Source organism: Bos taurus, chromosome 16 (assembly GCF_002263795.3).
Source record: "Bos taurus isolate L1 Dominette 01449 registration number 42190680 breed Hereford chromosome 16, ARS-UCD2.0, whole genome shotgun sequence".
In the NCBI taxonomy this organism is placed as follows: domain Eukaryota; kingdom Metazoa; phylum Chordata; class Mammalia; order Artiodactyla; family Bovidae; genus Bos; species Bos taurus.
The window spans coordinates 56,059,684-56,077,380 of record NC_037343.1 but is presented as its reverse complement, the minus strand read 5'-3'; the positions used below and the strand labels follow the sequence as shown (position 1 = coordinate 56,077,380).

The following is a 17,697-nucleotide window of genomic DNA, read 5'->3' as shown; positions in this document are numbered from 1 at the left end:
CCATTTCCTTCTCCAGTGCATGAAAGTGAAAGTGAAGTGGCTCAGTCGTGTCCGACTCTTAGCGACCCCATGGACTGTAGCCCACCAGGCTCCTCCATCCATGGGATTTTCCAGGCAAGAGTACTGGAGTGGGGTGCCACTGCCTTCTCTGGTGCTTAGTCACTAGACATGTCCAACTCTTTGCGACCCCATGGACTGTAACCCACCAGGTTCCTCTGTCCATGGGACTCTCCAGGCAGGAATACTGGAGCGGGTTGCCATGCCTTCCCCAAGGGGATCTTCCCAACTCAAGGATCAAACAGAGGTCTCCTGCATTGCAGGTGGATTCTTTACCATCTAAGCCACCAGGGAAGCCCCTGATGTACTCCTTAATTCCTGCTAATCCTTAAGTCTCACCTTAACTCTTAATTCCTCTGAGAAGTCTTCCTGCATAGCTCCTGGCACATAGTAGTTATTCAGTAAATGACCTTTTCCCTCTAATCTCCTTCTTTCAGTTTAATGTCAGACTGCAGTTTTAATATCGTTCAAGTTATTTTACCAATAAAATTCAAGTAATATAGGCTATTTTACTTTTTCAAACATTTTATTTTGAAGATCTACCAAAAGAATATTTTGAACGATATGCTGAACTTCACTGCTAATGGGGTTCATCACAACTGTGGCACTTGTAACACTGTTCCAAACAAAAGTTAACTGGAGAAAAAAAGACGTGCTCCCCCACTTTTGGAGACTAATCCTCAGGAAAGGTTTTCACAGCCACAGGACTAACGTATTATAATACTCTGACTTCCGTTATATTTTATTCTTCTAATTCATCTTTTTTTTCCCATCTTTTTGTTTTTATCAGAGCAATGACCACTAAATAAACACCTCTATGTTTAAAAAAGCCTAATTTTTAATATGTCATCATCACATAAATAGTCTATTTGAAACATAAGGAGGCATGAAATATTGAATTAAGTCATATACAATGTTGAATAACTGGCAGCTTTTGACCAAATGGCGCCAATGGTAAAGAAGCCACCTGCCAGTTCAGGAGATATAGGAGACACAGGTTTGAACCTGGGTTGGGAAGATCCCCTGAAGAAGGAAATGGCAACCCATTTCAGTATTCTTGCCTAGAAGATGCCACGGAGAGAAGATCTTGGCAGGCTACAGTCCAGAGGGCTGCACAGAGTCAGATACAACTGAAGCAACTTAGCAAGCATTTGACCAAAGAAAATGGTAATTTAATCAATTTAACCTAATACAATATGTGACTAATGTTGAATAAAAGTATGCAAAAAAAAAAAAAACAAAACAGGAATTATTATAAAGGTTATATGTATATTTGGACTGCAAGGAGCTCAAACCAGTCAATCCTGAAGGAAATCAGTCCTGAATATTCACTGGAAAGACTGATGCTGAAGCTGAAGCTCCAGTACTTCGGCCACCTGATGCAAAGAACTGACTCATTGGAAAAAGACCCTAATGCTGGGAAAGACTGAAGGCAGGAGGAGAAGGGGATGACAGAGGATGAGACAGTTGGATGGCATCATCGACTCAATGGACAAGAGTTTGAGTAAGCTTTGGGCGTCGGTGATGAACAGGGATGCCTGTGGCACAGCCCATGGGGTTGCAAAGAGTCGGACACAATCAAGGGACTGAACTGATATATATATACTTGAATATATATAGGTACAGTTATAAATTCTTATGCTGTAAAGAAATATCTATTTTCTTAATATGTTTAAGATGATCCCACAACACAAAAGTTAACTTCTTTGAGTCACTGAGTTGCCTTTAAGAATCCAATAAAAGCTATATATTGTCTCACTAGGAAACACAGGATGCTTAGAAGGTTATATAAAGAAATTCAAATTTCTAGTGACTCAGAGTCCATGAAGCCAAGATCCAAGTTTAAGAAGCTCTCCACAGCAAAAATTTAAACTATAAGCTAACAACTGAATAATGATATTCAACAAAATTTGCCTTCTTGTGAAAGTGTAAGATATTCATATATTAGTAACTAAATGATTTTTCAAAGTAAAGTCTGATGGGTAAACATATTTTCTCATTTTAGCCTCGCTGGATCATAAGGAACAGAAGAAATATCAGAATGATTTAAAGTCATGTTAGTAAATTAAAAAAAAAAAAAAAACCAAAAATATTCCTGATATTTAGTATCACACAGGTTTCAGAAGAATAAAGTTATTTATCCAATCCAATGTGCTTTATCAATAAATCCTCTTATCAACACACAGAGCTCACAAGTTATTTTTTACCTATAACTGTTGCGTTTATTTTAAAACCAGTCAGTTAACTGAAATTACTGGCTACCCAGTTTCTTTGAATTAGAGGACAGATTCATTTTGAAGGGTAATTAAATGAGAACATGTCCATTCAAAGACTATATACAAAGATCATATACAAATATTATACAAATAATTAAAATTTTAAAAAATGGATTACTTTCAACAGGAATTCTTTTCTTAATCTTATACAGGTTGTGGATAAGAAATCATGAGTTCAACTTTTTTGCCTATTCCATACTGTAGCTGCCTTTTTCTTTAAATGTTCCATCTAATATGGAGCTTTGGTCTGTCCATCATTTCCTAACATTTCCAGTTGCCCGCATATGCTGCTATAAAGATGGCACGATGACTCACATCCTTACCAGACTCCCACTTTCATTATTCAGTGTAACACCTCACCCTCCACAACCTCTCACAGTTGCAGTCGATCAGAATGGGGGAAGGGGAGGAGGGAGCAGTAGTGGAACAGGCCTGAGTTCTTTTTCAAAACTGTAAGCTGCTGTGAAATCCATTTAGTGCGTTGTGACTAGCTTTTTGGTTTGGGGATTTGGAAGGAGAAGGAGAGAAGTTTAAAATGAATTAGAATATAATACAGTAGAAGAAAAAACAACAGAGTGCTTCATACATAAGGATTAAGTATCACTGCAGGTATATATGTGCGATTATGTATGAATGTTTAAGGTCTTGATATAAAGGCTATTTCAAAATGCAGGTGTTGGTTAACAATCTTAAATTTTCATGTTGGGAGATCTACCTTCTAGTCCCAGCACAAACCCTGAATACTGTACTATTTATGCCTTCCTTCTTTCAACTAAACCTCACATCCACCCTATAATCATGTTACAAATTAAAATGGTGTTCCTGTAGGTGGGCTTCCCTGGTGGCTCAGTGGTAAAAATCTGCCTGCTAAGGCAGGAGCTATGGGTTTGATCCCTAATCTGGGAAGACCCGCTGGAGAAGGAAATGGTTACCCACTTCAATATTCTTGCCTGGAAAACCCCATGGACAGAGGAGCCTGGTGGGCTACAGTCCATGGGGTTGGAAAGAGTCACATACAACAGTGACTGATCAACCAACAACCAAACAACCCTGTGGGTACTGTATCTAAGAAAAAGGTACTCTCCTTAGAAAACACAAAAAACTAACAAAATACACAAAAACAACCCTAGTATTACTTTTTAAAGAATTCTTATCTATCTGTTCATGTGCAAATAAATCACTATGGTTACACACAGCACTTTCATCCCAGGAACAATCCATTCAGGTCATATTTTGAACTTGTTTTCTGACATTTTATGTTTCAGTGTCTCTCTGATCTCATGTTTCTGGCTTGACAACTGTTAGTTTCCTCCATCCTCTGAGGAGCTTCAAAATTATACTGGGCAAAAGTCTTTCCCTGTTACATTTCATATTTTAAAATCACTTTCCTGGGTTTTTTGTTTTCAGTGATTTCCCCATCATTCTAGATTTCCCTTGAAAACATTTACCTGTACCTCTTAACTCTCTACTCTCTTACTCTTAGAAATGAATGTTTTATTTTAATAGGTCCCTACAGCATTGCCCCAGGTTATAGTACTTCCTTCTGACAGCTCGGGAACAATCATCTGGATGAAGCCTATCTTTCAAACCTACCACCCACAAAATTCAGTCACCATGACCATTGGAATATATTTTCAACATTTACAGACAAACGTGGCTTCTGCTTAGTCATCTGATCTTAGTCAAATAAAACAGTCATAAAGGGTTTAAAAGTTTGCGTTTCAGGATGAAGACTTTAGAGGTCTATCTTTCTTAATACCTTTGGAAAATGATCTCTTTGAATACAGAGTTCATTTGAAAGACAATGTAATCTTTTTCTCTTAAGTTACTTACATTCAACATTGACTTGTTATTTTTGAACAGTTAGAATCTAGTTTAAAATAACTTAAAATTCAAACACAAGTCTAATGACACCAAAAAAAAAAAAGTGTTACACTGGGCATTGTGCTAAGGGAAGTCTATGTCAAAGCACATTTTCAGTCATGTGCCTAATAAGCCAATGGCTACGCTATCTTATAATTGCTTCATCCCAAATCTGTGGAATCATTTTGGCTCCTTTTTTCCTCTCACACCCATGTCTGATACATCATGAAGTCCTGTTGGTTCTCTTTCAGAATATGTCCAGGTTCCAACCACTTCCACTCTGTGTCTCTCCCCATTATGATCACCCTGGTCAGTCCATCATTTCTCACCAGGATTACTGCAAACCCACATCTGATCTCCCTACTTCTACTCTTACCTTCCTCTTGTCTGTTTTCAACACAGTAGGCACTGTGATCCTCCAAAACCTCAGACAGATCTTATTACTCTTCCACTCAAAATTCTGTAAGGGCTCCTCACTTCATACAAAGCAAAGCCTACGCCCTTACAGCGGCCTTATGAGCTCTCGAACTTCCTCCCCTATTGCCCTTATTTTCATTCCCTTCTTTCCAGCTCTACACTGGTCTTCTTGCTGTTCCTTAACTTTACTTGGCATGAGCCAGCCTCGGGGATTTTGAATTAGCTGTTGCCTCTGCTGTAGTGCTCCTCCCCTAGACATCTCCATGACTAACTCATCTCTTTACCTTCAATGAGATCTACTCTATCTAACAACTGTAATGCTTCTTCTCCCCATCAACCCAATCTTGCTTATTTTGCCCTACTTTTTCTCTTTTCATAGCTATCACCTTCTGACATATTAAGTATATTCTTTATTATGTTCATTGGTTACTGCTGTCTGTTTCCTTCTGTAAGAATGTAAAGTCTACAAGACCTGGGATCTTTGTTCAGAAAACAAATTTATATTTTTGTCATGGTTAGGTTAAGAAGATTTCCTAGAATATGCCAAAGGTACAAGAATTTACATCAGTAAATTGGTTCCAAATTTTTTTTTTGAATGTACTATCTTGGTACTACCCTAGTGGTTAAGAATCGTTCTTCCAGTGTAGGGGATGTGGGTTCAATCCCTGGTCAGGGAACTAAGACCCCACAGGCTGCAGGGCAACTAAGCCCAGGCACTGCAACTGGAGAGCCTGCATCGCAACAAAGACCCAGCCCAGACCAAAAAACAAATATAGATTTAAAAAACCTTTAAAAATGCTATCTCACCTCGATACCACAATTCTCTAGATAGGGATTTCTATTTCAAGTTATTTATAAAATGTGTTTAGTTTTATCAGACATGTGATAAGGAGCAATATAGCCACATATATCTGTCAGGTGTGGGATGGAAATAGGCAGATCAAGACAGAGCTTTCAAAGTCCCTTAAAGAAAGGAAAGCATGGCCTAACCAGGGTGCTTTCCTTTTCTTTAACTCATAATCAAATTTATTTAGCTAGTTTTGTCAAACTCACAATCAAGCTTATTTAACTTAGTTCTGTAAAGGAACAGAAATTAGTAATATGATGGACTCTGGCGAATTACTGGATTAATTATAAATATAAAAGAAGCCCCAAAATTAATTAACATTATTATAAAACTTGATTGTATAATTTTTCTGTATTAGGAAATTATCAACTTTCTGGCTATGATCATCAACAAACACCTCTAAAACTTATTTGATTCTTTCACCTAGTTTTTTTAAGTACTATTTTTGCGCCCACATCAAAAAATAACAACTGGATTAAATAATTCACATCAAACAACAAAACAGAACAAAAACCAGAGAGAAATTAGGTGGCAGACCAAAAACCCATGGACAACATCTACCATCAGAGATGGCCACTAAGCATAGCCATGAATTTCAAAATATAAGTAGGTAGGAACAAACACCACCACCATAAGTCCTGTATACTGTACATTCATTATCTGCGTAGCAGCAGGAAGCAGAAGAAAGCAATGGGACATCTAACAGGAAACTCCTCAATAGACACAGGTATTCACTGGAAAGCATTGCACTCCAAATCAAGAACATCCACTGAAAATGAGAATGACTTTACCCAACTTAAAATCCAGTAAGAGTTAAGCACAAAAAGCCCATGCATAGACCTGATGGAGCCAGAGCCACGTAACCCCTTTCAACTCCAGAAACTGATTCACCTAGAAATCCTCCTCTGACAGATCCCCAAGCCAACAGGAAATTGGTGGGAAGGGTGCGTTTCTTGCTTGGCCCTAAATGATCTTAAAATAGATGGCAAAATCTAAATACTAAGTCTGCTGCTGTGGAAACCACTATCAGAGCAGGCTCCTCTAGAGGCCCACTTGTAAGATCAATGTTTGTCTTCTTCTTGTTACGATCCGAACCAGCCAAGGCTCACTCTAAGTCCTACTAGAAGATACAGCCACTACAGATACAGACCACCCTGACAAAAATGTCTGAGAGAGACTAGGTCAGATACCACAGCGCCTTCAACACAGTCAGAATCCAGCAACAAACAGAGGGTTTTCCATAATTTGCCACGTTACTCTGCATTCAGGTTCCACCTTTATTATCTTACCTTAATGTTGCAAGCCTGCTCCATTAGCCTTCTTGCATTTTCCTCTGCCCTGTATCTCTTTGGAAGTTGGACTCTGAAGAACTTTAAGGCGCCTTCAAAATCAGCCTGCAGAAGATCTTCCTTTGAGGTCTACAAAACAATCACCAAGAATCGTCCATTACATTTTAACCTACATTCATAACAAATACATTGCAAAAGCAATTTCTATTTTCCTAAATGTAACTTTTATTGGCCAAGATCTAGGTGAGGTCCAAAAATTTTTAGGAAGAGATTTCTAACTGCTTTATATAAGCTGAAATAAGTCACCATAAATCCTAGAAGTGACAATGGAATTAATTAACAAGCTAACATATTTAATTTACATAACCTCTAGATTAGAATGATGGATCCTGGCAAAGCTAACCACATTATGGCTCTGGGGGGAAAAAAAAAAAAAAACCGCCAGAAAAAGGAAAAAATTTGAACTCTGGGACACATCTGTGATTTTAACTTGGTGGGCATTTTAAGGATTTTTTTTATCCCCCCCAAGCTGGGAAGACACAGACAGTACAATTAAAGCACAGAAGAGTTACATAACAAACACCTAATGAGAGAATGACTTTTCAATTAATGACAATAGCAAATAAGAAATTGTTCCATATCTTAAAGACTTTTAAAAAAGTAAATGAAGCAAACCACTTAACTACTGAACTTCTTAGGAAAGCTACTTTTGCAAAATTTACTTAAGAAGTAACAACTACTTATATGCATGCACAGAAAATATATGCACGCACAGAAAAAAGACTGAAAGGAAAGAAAAGAAAATGGTGAAGAGTGAGGTTATAGTTTTTTCTTCTTCTTCTTCTTTATATTTTGCTGTATTTCCTGTGGGAAAGATCTTATAACAAGAAAGGCAATAAATGTTTTAATAAACAACTACATGTAATCATTGGCAAATACTGAGACACAAATTATGAGACTGAGGCATACTGGGTACACTGAAATAGGCCAAGTCAAAAAGAAACTAGGTGTTAAGAGTCAGCACTTAATTGTCAAAAATGACAGAAAGAAAATGATTAAAACAAAAAATTATGGTAGCTAGAAATCACAGAACTACATGCAAGTTCAAATTTTACTTTATTTAAATTCAAATATAAAACTGATTAACAACTACATTGAAAGACAGAGGAAGTCAGAGGAATTCTGCTCATAATGAGTTGTCATCACCACCACCCTGGTCTAAGCCATTGTTGTTTCTCAGCTGAGTCATTCAGTAACTTCCCAACTGGTCTCCCTCTTTCTCCCTCTCCTTACAGCAGCTAGATACTTTTTCAGATTATGCTGCTCTTCTGTGTAAAGCTCTCCAATGGTCCCTACTATGCTCAGAATAAAATCCAAACCATTACCATTACCTGCAAGACCCTTTATGATCTGGGGCCCTGCCTTCCCCTTCAACATGATGTTGAATTGCATCTCTCTTCTTGGTCTCAAGCTCCAAGAACACTAGCCTTCTTTCTGGTTTGTTTGGGTTTTTTTTTTTTTTTTGTACACACTGAGTTCATTCCTAACTGAAGGCTACTGCCTGTTATCTCTGTCTGGAATATTTTTCTCCCTCATCTTCATTATGATAATAACTTTGTGATTGAGATTTTAGCACAAATATAAGATTTGAGTTAGACCTTTTCTGAGCATTTAAATTCTTCCTCCTAGCCCATCAAGTCATTCTTCATCCAGTCGTTTTATAGTTTTTCATTTGCTTTCATCCTAAAGAAAGGGGACTTACCTGTCTTGTTCTTTACTGTATTCACAGTGGTAAGACTAATGCCTAGATTATAGGAGGTACTCAGCTAAAATTTACTGAATAACTGAATGAATCCTCCTTTCGTCTCTCTTTCACTCTCTCTATATAATTTTTTCTCCCCTTCGCTTCTCTTTTAAATAGAAACATGTAAAATAAAATATTAATTCACACAGCAGGCATTTTCACAGGGGACTAGGTTGGCCCAAGTTTAGATTCGTAAACTAGTAATCAGAACACAGAGCCAGGTTAACAGTGCCAAGGGAAAAAACAAGCTTCAGTACACCTCAGACTTATTTCCTCCCTCACAGATACTGAAAGATGGTGGCAATAAGTAGTGGAGAGAATATTTAGCAGGATAAAGTGCTATCAACTCACCTTAACTGGGAAAGGCAGTTCCTGGAAACAAATTCAGCCCAAAAGTGGGCCTCTTCAACTGAAATATCAACTGCTGAATTATTGAGAAAGCATCCACCTACCAGTTATACCAGACATACCACATCCTATTTCACCTGTAACACTGGTTCTGATGATTATCTCTTTGGTAATTGTTGGGAAAATTCAAGACAGGCTGCTTATAGAGTTTGTAGGGAAACAGGACTGGTAGCTTTCTTCATCATTCAAAACCTCTAAGCACACCTTTTCTATTGTCAGTGCAACTAACCTCTAGTTACTTACAGACAGATGACCCACAATGGTGTGGAACAGTCTATCGCCTGCAGGCAGTGTGGTCACCTAATTTTCTAATACTGCCCAAGGCCTAGTTTCAAGTCCAGCTTCTGAGATCATACAAAAGAAGAAAGATACAGCCCAACTCAAATGAAGTCTCTGGAAACCAGAATTCAGAGTTCTCTGTGACTGCCCTTTTCAAGACACCGCTGGTGTTAGTGAAGCTCCAGATTGCCTGAAAGTGTGAGTTTCTCATTTGTGTCCAACTCTTTGCAACCCCATGGACTATAGCTCGCCAGGCTACTCTGTCCATGGGATTCTCCAGGCAAGATACTGGAGAAGATACTGGTAGCCATTCCCTTCTCCAGGGGATTTTCCTGACCCAGGGATTGAACCCATGTCTCCCGCATTATAGGCAGATTCTTTATCATCTGAGCCACCAGGGAAGCTTACTTCAAGCATACCCACTATTAAAAAGTCAAAAGATTATCAGATGCAAATTAGAAAGGAGATGCAGGACTTATTTTGAGATACATATTGATTTTTATATTTCGGGGGGTATCAGATGTATTTTCACAACCCAGATAATCACAATGGTGTGATCACTCACCGAGAGCCAGACATCCTGGAATGTGAAGTCAAGTGGGCCTCAGAAAGCATCACAACGAACAAAGATAGTGGAGGTTATGGAATCCCAGTTGAGCTATGTTAAATCCTAAAAGATGATGCTGTGAAAGTGATGCACTCAATACGCCAGCAAATCTGGAAAACTCAGCAGTGGCCAGAGGACTGGAAAAGGGTCAGTTTTCATTCCAATCCCAAAGAAAGGCAATGCCAAAGAATACTCAAACTACCGCACAACTGCACTCATATCACATGCTAGTAAAGTAACGCTCAAAATTCTCCAAGCCAGGCTTCAGGAATACGTGAACTGTGAACTTCCAGATGTTCAAGCTGGTTTTAGAAAAGGCAGAGGAACCAGAGATCAAATTGCCAACATCCGCTGGATCATGGAAAGAGAGTTCCAGAAACACATCTATTTCTGCTTTATTGACTATGCCAAAGCCTTTGACTGTGTGGATCACAAGAAACTGTGGGAAATTCTGAAAGAGATGAGAATACCAGACCACCTGACCTGCCTCTTGAGAAACCTATATGCAGGTCAGGAAGCAACAGTTAGAACTGGGCATGGAACAACAGACTGGTTCCAAATAGGAAAAGGAGTACGTCAAGGCTGTATATTGTCACCCTGATTATTTAACTTATATGCAGAGTACATCATGAGAAACGCTGGGCTGGAAGAAGCACAAGCTGGAATCAAAGTTGCCAGGAGAAATATCAGTAACCTCAGATATGCAGATGACACCATTCTTATGGCAGAAAGTGAAGAGGAACTAAAGAGCCTCTTGATGAAAGTACAAGAGGAGAGTGAAAAAGTTGGCTTAAAACTCAACATTCAGAAAAGTAATATCATGGCATCTGGTCCCATCACTTCATGGCAAATAGATGGGTAAACAGTGGAAACAGTGTCAGACTTTATTTTTGGGGGCTCCAAAGTCACTCCAGATGGTGATTGCAGCCATGAATTGAAAGACGCTTACTCCTTGGAAGGAAAGTTATAATCAACCTAGATAGCATATTGAAAAGCAGAGACATTACTTTGCCAATAAAGGTCTGTCTAGTCAAGGCTATGGTTTTTCCAGTGGTCATGTATGGATGTGAAAGTTGGACTGTGAAGAAAGCTGAGTGCCAAAGAATTGATGCTTTTCAACTGTGATATTGGAGAAGACACTAGAGAGTCCCTTGGACTGCAAGGAGATCCAACCAGTCCATTCTAAAGGAGATCAGTCCTGGGTGTTCACTGGAAGGACTGATGCTAAAGCTGAAACTCCAATACTTTGGCCACCTCGTGCAAAGAGCTGACTCGTTGGAAAAGACCCTGATGCTGGGAGGGATTGGGGGCAGGAGAAGGGGACGACAGAGGATGAGATGGCATCTCATTGGATGAGATGAGATGTCGGTGATGGATGGCATCACCGACTCAATGCACATGAATCTGAGTGAATTCCGGGAGTTGGTGATGGACAGGGAGGCCTGGCGTGCTGCAATTCATGGGGTCGCAAAGGAGTCAGACACAACTGAGTGACTGAACTGAACTGATCAGAAGTATACATGGGCTTCAGTCCATGGGATTGCAAAGATTTGGACATTACCGAATGAACGAAAAACAATCTTTATTTGTTTGTCTGGCTGTGCTGGGTCTTAGCTGTGGCATGCAGCATCTTCAATCTTCATTGTGGCATGTGGCATCTTTAGCTGTGGCATGGGAGATCTAGTTCCCTAAACACCCGGGTCCCCTGCATTGGGATCATGGAGTCTGAGCCAGTGGACCACCAGCGAAGTCCCAACATGGCAACCTTTATACTTGAGTCTTTAACTTCTTTTAAGAGTTACTGAGTTGGCCAAAAGGATTGTTCGGGTTTATGGAAAAACCTGGATGAACCTTTTGACCAATCCAATATAGTGTCTCTTCAGTGAGTGATCAATCCTTGCAGCAATCAACAACAGGTAAAAATGGGAGAAAAATGTTCTCATCTGCTTTTTCCTTCTTTCCTTAAAATTAATGTTTTAAGGAAGTTTACAAATTAAAAAAAAAAAACACAACTAGGATACAGTTTGACAGCATTAGAAATCTGATCAAAATTAAACCTTAAATTGCTACTGGAGGGACAGTGGGAGCATTTGGCTATAGATGTATATCAATCCTCGGCCTGAGAGTCCTCCAGTTTCACCATGCACAGGGCCCAGAGTACCAGTACTGAAACTATAGCCAACACTGACATGTTATATAATGATCTGATAATAATTTCCCATGTCATATAAAAGAAGAAAAAAAAATCTAGGAGGACAGGAAGATTTTGAACATGAGTAAAAGCTTCTCTCCTCTTTCTCCAAATTTCACACACTTACAGAGGAGTATGAACTCTGGCTGTGTGCCACTGTTAATACCATTTTGGGAGTGTTTTTCCCACTGAAAAATTCAGTGCAAGAGTATCACATTTTCAAGTGATTAAAAAAACAAGAGAGAGAGAAGAAGGCAGGGTGGGTGGTAATGAACAGTTCTAACATTTGAGTGTTAGCTCCAGATGCTTCTATTCCAAACCTCTCACTGTTCTCCAAAGACAAATCTTTCTTTAAAGGCCTCTATCAGCAGCAAAATCTAGATTTGATTATTTTAGAGGATTATTGGGGGAAAAAATGTAGGCACAGTTCTCTTTCTCACCTTCACTATATTCACCACAAATGGCTTTTTCTTCCTTGAGGCATAGAGTCTAACAGGATTTCCGTTCCATTGAGCAAAGTTTCTGGAGGTCTGAGAATCATTTGGAAGTGTGGGCTTTAGAAGAGGACATTACTTAGCTGGTATCTAGGATACCTGAATCCCTTGCTTCGGTATTTTAATTTCACCAAAGAAACGTATGCTTGGTGGGTCTACACACAGAATCTACGTCTTGTGGTAATATCTAAAGTGGAACACTGGTACTTGATTTATTAAAGGGAAATTATTCTTTACTAAGTATACCTTTGAGGGACCATAAGCAAAAATTCCAAATGTGCTTGGTGTTCCTGTAGTTCGATGGTCCCTCTGTGCCTCAAGGAACAAAATATAAGGCTCAGAGTTCAAATCCACAACACTGTCTTGGTAAATCTTCATTTAATTTGATCTGTTTCATTAATAAAAGCAACTGGCCTCATATGAAAAAAATACTACATGGATCTTAAATGCAAAACAGGATTTGTAGTGTTCTTGCCTGGAGAATCCCAGGGACGGAGGAGCCTGGTGGGCTGCCGTCTATGGGATCGCACAGGTCGGACACGACTGAGCGACTTCACTTTCATTTTTCACTTTCATGCAATGGAGAAGGAAATGGCAACCCACTCCAGTGTTCTTGCCTGGAGAATCCCAGGGACGGGGGAGCCTCGTGGGCTGCCGTCTATGGGGTCACACAGAGTCAGACACGACTGAAGCGACTTAGCAGCAGCAGCAGCCCCTACATAGTCATATTGAAAACATGACTAAAAACCTAAACTTCAGTTCCTTCCCTCACTGGTAATGGAAAGATTACAACATTGCACGTGGCAGGATTCCTCTTAGGACCCCCCTGGGCAGATTAACCATCGATCCCATATCATTAGGCAGTCCAATAACACAAGGCTGAACAACTGGACATCCCTCTGGTATACACTAAACTTTGAATAATAACTCATTGGATAGCTGATCCCAATTCATAGCCATATTGCTCATTAAAGGGCATGTGATGTGATTTCTCAGAATGTAGAGTACCCTAATTCTATCAACAATCTTTTAAGCTGTGTAATAAAGTCAGAGATTTCCAAAGGGCCCTACAGATAACTCAGCATACACTTTTCACATAGACTGCAAGTGGCTCTATGACCTATAATGTTCGAGCCCAGAACAACATAAGGGCTGTACCTACTTGGGTACCTAATTTGGCAACCGAGCCAACTTTGTACAGTTGCAACATATAGATATCTATGAGCCCCCCACAGATGTGAACCTTGTGAAGATTACAGCTTTTACTGTTGACAATCATTCTACACTACAGGCAATTTAAAGCCATCCCTGATAAAGATGTAGGTATGAGATATATTTCCTATTATCGATTTCATGTTTCCCTTCAAAATGCTAAAAATGTAAATGCCAACGAAAGGCAGTATCAGATCTCTGTAAAGTTATCAGTGGAAGCCTGTGAGACACAAAGTTAAGCAGTCTGTAAGGATATAGAAATGCGTTAGATAAAAAACTGATTCATTAAAGAGAAGCAGATCATTTGTTGAAATATATTTTAGCACTTCTCAGTGTCAAAGCTCCTAAAATGCTTTTTATTTCACTGTTTTAAAAAAAATCCTTTTTAATAGAATCATGATTCTTCAGTTTTTTCCTTTATTAAGAAAAAAAATGTAACTCAGGGAAACAAAATTCAAGTGAGCGCTGACGACCTCACCTGGGCATTGAAACATATATTTTGAGCTCTTCTTCCTTAAATTACAAAGGAACTGTATTCCTCAAAAAATACCACCCCCTTCCCTATAATTGTATGCTGGTCACTGCATCCAACTTCACCTTGCAGTGATAAATAGACTTTCTTCAGGGTGAGAAACCCCTTACGTGCACAGCTACCTAACATGTCTGTTATGATGATATAGGAGAGATCCTATTTATTTGCAAATAGATACATTAAGACTGAGTTAATACTTGTAAAGATAAGTATAAACAAAGATGAACTATACTAGAGGGAGATATGTGTGAGAGAGAGTTAAATTCAGTCAAGTCAATCTTGTACTTCTGAAAAGACTCAAATATGACAGAACCAAATGAAGGAACAGTCTAGAATGGTATTAAACTCCATTGTTTAAAATAGACAGAGTGAAATTATTCTTGCCCAATTACCAAATAATGGTATAGGACTACTGTAGACCAATTATATTATAGAACAGTTGCTAGGTATAGTTCTCAAACTGCTAAAAAGAACCCTGCACCAGTGATTGTGGGTATTTAATTTTAACCCTTGACAGGAAGTGAGGAAGAGTGATTTTTTTTTTCTCTTCTTCAGGAAATTAATTTAAAAAAAAAAAAAACAAATCAGACTTCCCAGACTCAGCACAGACCCAACAGCCCTAAGCTGGTTCCAGATAAACAGTTCAAACATTCCAGGGGAGAAATCTGTAATTTCCTAATCAATGATTTTTAGGGAATAAAATTCCCTACTAAAACAATCAAACTGGACATCAAATAGAGAGGTTAGAAAGGAAACCACACATAGTCTAGATAAGTCAGGATAATGTCTGTTGTAAAATTTAACCCTTTGGAGACATAAATAACAGAATGCCTCCACTAAGCACTTGGGTATCCTGCTTTATTGCTGAGCCTGGCCAGCCATAAGACCTTTTTCTTTTTTGCTGCCAGAGAGATAATGCCACTGATGTGGGCTCAGAGAGGAGAGCCATATCTCCTCCAGTCAATTAAGGAGTGGCGTGGACCAGGCTCGGACAGAGCCCCAGGGCAGTGGCCACTCAGCACTTCCTTCCCGGTAGAGTGGGGAAGGAAATAGGAGACCACAAGCCTCTTCCGGGGATACAAGGAATTCTCACAGAGGGTGGCAGATTCTCTACAAATGAAGTTCAATGAAAAACAGTCTCACCGCCAGAAGCCGAGGCACAAACAGACGATGCCCCATCCCCAGAAGTTCCAGCACTCGACACGCATACTCATTCACCAGCTTGCTCCTCTCGTCGTGCATGTCCTGGGACTTTTTGACGGGAGCTGTGAGCTTAGCAGCTGGGGCTGGGCAGGGCACCCCTTCTTCCATGAGCAGTAAGTAGGTATCCAGAATGAGAAAGCGGGATCTCTTATCCACAATTTTGAGAACTGCCGTGGGAGGGGAGCCAGGCTTCGGTCTCCCCGGGAGCACGCACAAACCAGTCTGTGGTGGGAATTGCCAGCTAACGTCTCCACGAGAAAAACATTTTGGTTAAATTATCCACTGTGAGAGAGCCCCAGAGTAGACTGGAAATGAAATCAAATGCTGATCTAAATTAAAAACAACAACAACAACAAAACAAAAAATGGCAAAAGCAATCAAACGCAAGAAAATGGCCAAGAGTGATGCAGGAGAGTTCACATACATGTGTAAAAATGGACAAGATGCTTAGAAGGGTCTAGCATGAGAGAGTGTGTGAGTGTGTGCTGTGCATATGTGTGTGTGAGACGGTGTGTGTGTGTGTGTGTGTGTGTGTGAGAGAGAGAGAGAGAGAGAGAGAAAGAAGAGACAGCAGCAGCGGTAGCCAGGAAGCCAGGGCAGTTGTGAAGCTGCAAGGAGAAAAGGATGAGCTCATTGCAATCCTTGGTTCGTGACAAGCAGCGCTGCTGTTGCTGCTGCTGCTGCCTCTCGCTGTGAATCAGTAATGAAGGGGTAGGGAAGGAAGGGGAGGGAAGAGAAGGAGGTAGGTGAATGAGCATGCAGACTGTGTCTCGGGGGAGAATGCTGTAATAGGAAGCCAATGGCGAGCCGTTGGGCAGATGCACTTCCCCTCCCAGTCCACCTTCAATCAGTGTTAGGCTGACAGCTTATGCTGTTGAATCCTAAACCCACAGACAGATGAACTAGCTTCTCCCAACATGTGATGCTCACAGAAAAATCAGACAGCCTGCCGGCTAAAAGACTGACCTTTACTCACTCCTGCTTTCTCATAACGATGGATACCAGTCTGATTTTATACCACATATTTAAAGTGGGAGGCTCCAATCCTCGTTAGATCACTGAAATTTCTAACAGAGGCTTAGGGGAAGATGACAAAGTATGGACAGAAGAGCAAGGACCGAGCAGCCAAGAAATGACACACCCTCAAGTTGGAGTGTTTATGCAGTAATGACTTTTTGCAGTGCTAGGATATGCAAAAGTAACTCAGCATTTTGGGAAGGCTAGCTGCAACTAAAAGGAAGATTTTTAAAATTTTTTTTATTGAGGTATGGTTGATGTAAAATATTATATAAGTTTCAGGTGTACAACACAGTGAAAATGAAGATTTTTATAAATATACAATATGATAAAGCATAAAAACCTACATCATCATAATAAAAGCATACCTTTAAGGAACTATTAAAGTTGAGATTCTCAAAGTAGAAATAACTTTCCTAATCTAAAGACTTTGATAAACACTCAGTTAATAGTTCTAAACATTGTTTTAATACCTTCTGGTCTAGTCCTGTCTTGTAATAAGATAACTGAGAGTTATCCATAGTTTAAAATTTTACAATCTCAGTATTGCAGTTTTACATTAATTTCCTTGGTGTGAATGATCAGTTGTCGCAAAATCAAGGCAAAAGGACAAGATCCCCACTCAGTGTAGTTTCTTAACTTTATCCTAACAATTAACTAACACATACCCAGAATCTTGGTGCTAAATCTCTGGAGTTGGTCATGAATACCAGACCAGCTTCTCCATATAAAACTGTAGCATGGTACAGAGTAATGGGGCTCGGAGAGCCAGGGCAAGTTCCTTCTCAGTCTTAGTTTCTTAATCTGACAAATAAGAGTTACGGATCTCATTTATTGACATAAATCACGATCGATCGTGATTACCAAAATACATTAATTACAGAACTGAAGATTAAGGGAAATGTTGCCCTCTTTAACAGAATATTGTTTGGTTTCTTTTTCTAAAACTTCAGGAGAACATTATTTTGGTTAAACATGTAAAGTATTAATTAACAAAACATCTTAAATAAGATATGTATATATTGCTGTCAACCCTTCTATTTCTTCCAAAAATCATTTCTCAAAAAATATACAGATTATAATGTAAAATTATCAAAGCCATTAGGAAAAAAAAATATATATATATATATATATTTCAGATCGCTAAGGATTTGGAGAAAATGTCTGATAGGTTACCCAGGATGGCAGTTGGTTCAGCCAG

The 17,697-nt window shown here is 39.4% G+C and overlaps 1 protein-coding gene across 1 annotated transcript in view; it reads right to left on the bottom strand.

The window, feature by feature from the left end:
• Nucleotides 1–16,875, bottom strand: part of RABGAP1L (RAB GTPase activating protein 1 like) — a 163,842-nt gene extending 146,967 nt beyond the window's left edge. Inside the window, exons 1-2 of the mRNA XM_003587088.5 lie at nt 15,420–16,875; nt 6,750–6,878 (exon numbers count right to left, since the gene is read on the bottom strand). Of these exons, the coding sequence (XP_003587136.1) occupies nt 6,750–6,878; nt 15,420–15,587 (297 nt within the window). The 5' untranslated portion in view covers nt 15,588–16,875. The remainder of the gene's footprint in view (nt 1–6,749; nt 6,879–15,419) is intronic.
• Between the last annotated feature and the right edge of the window lie 822 nt (nt 16,876–17,697).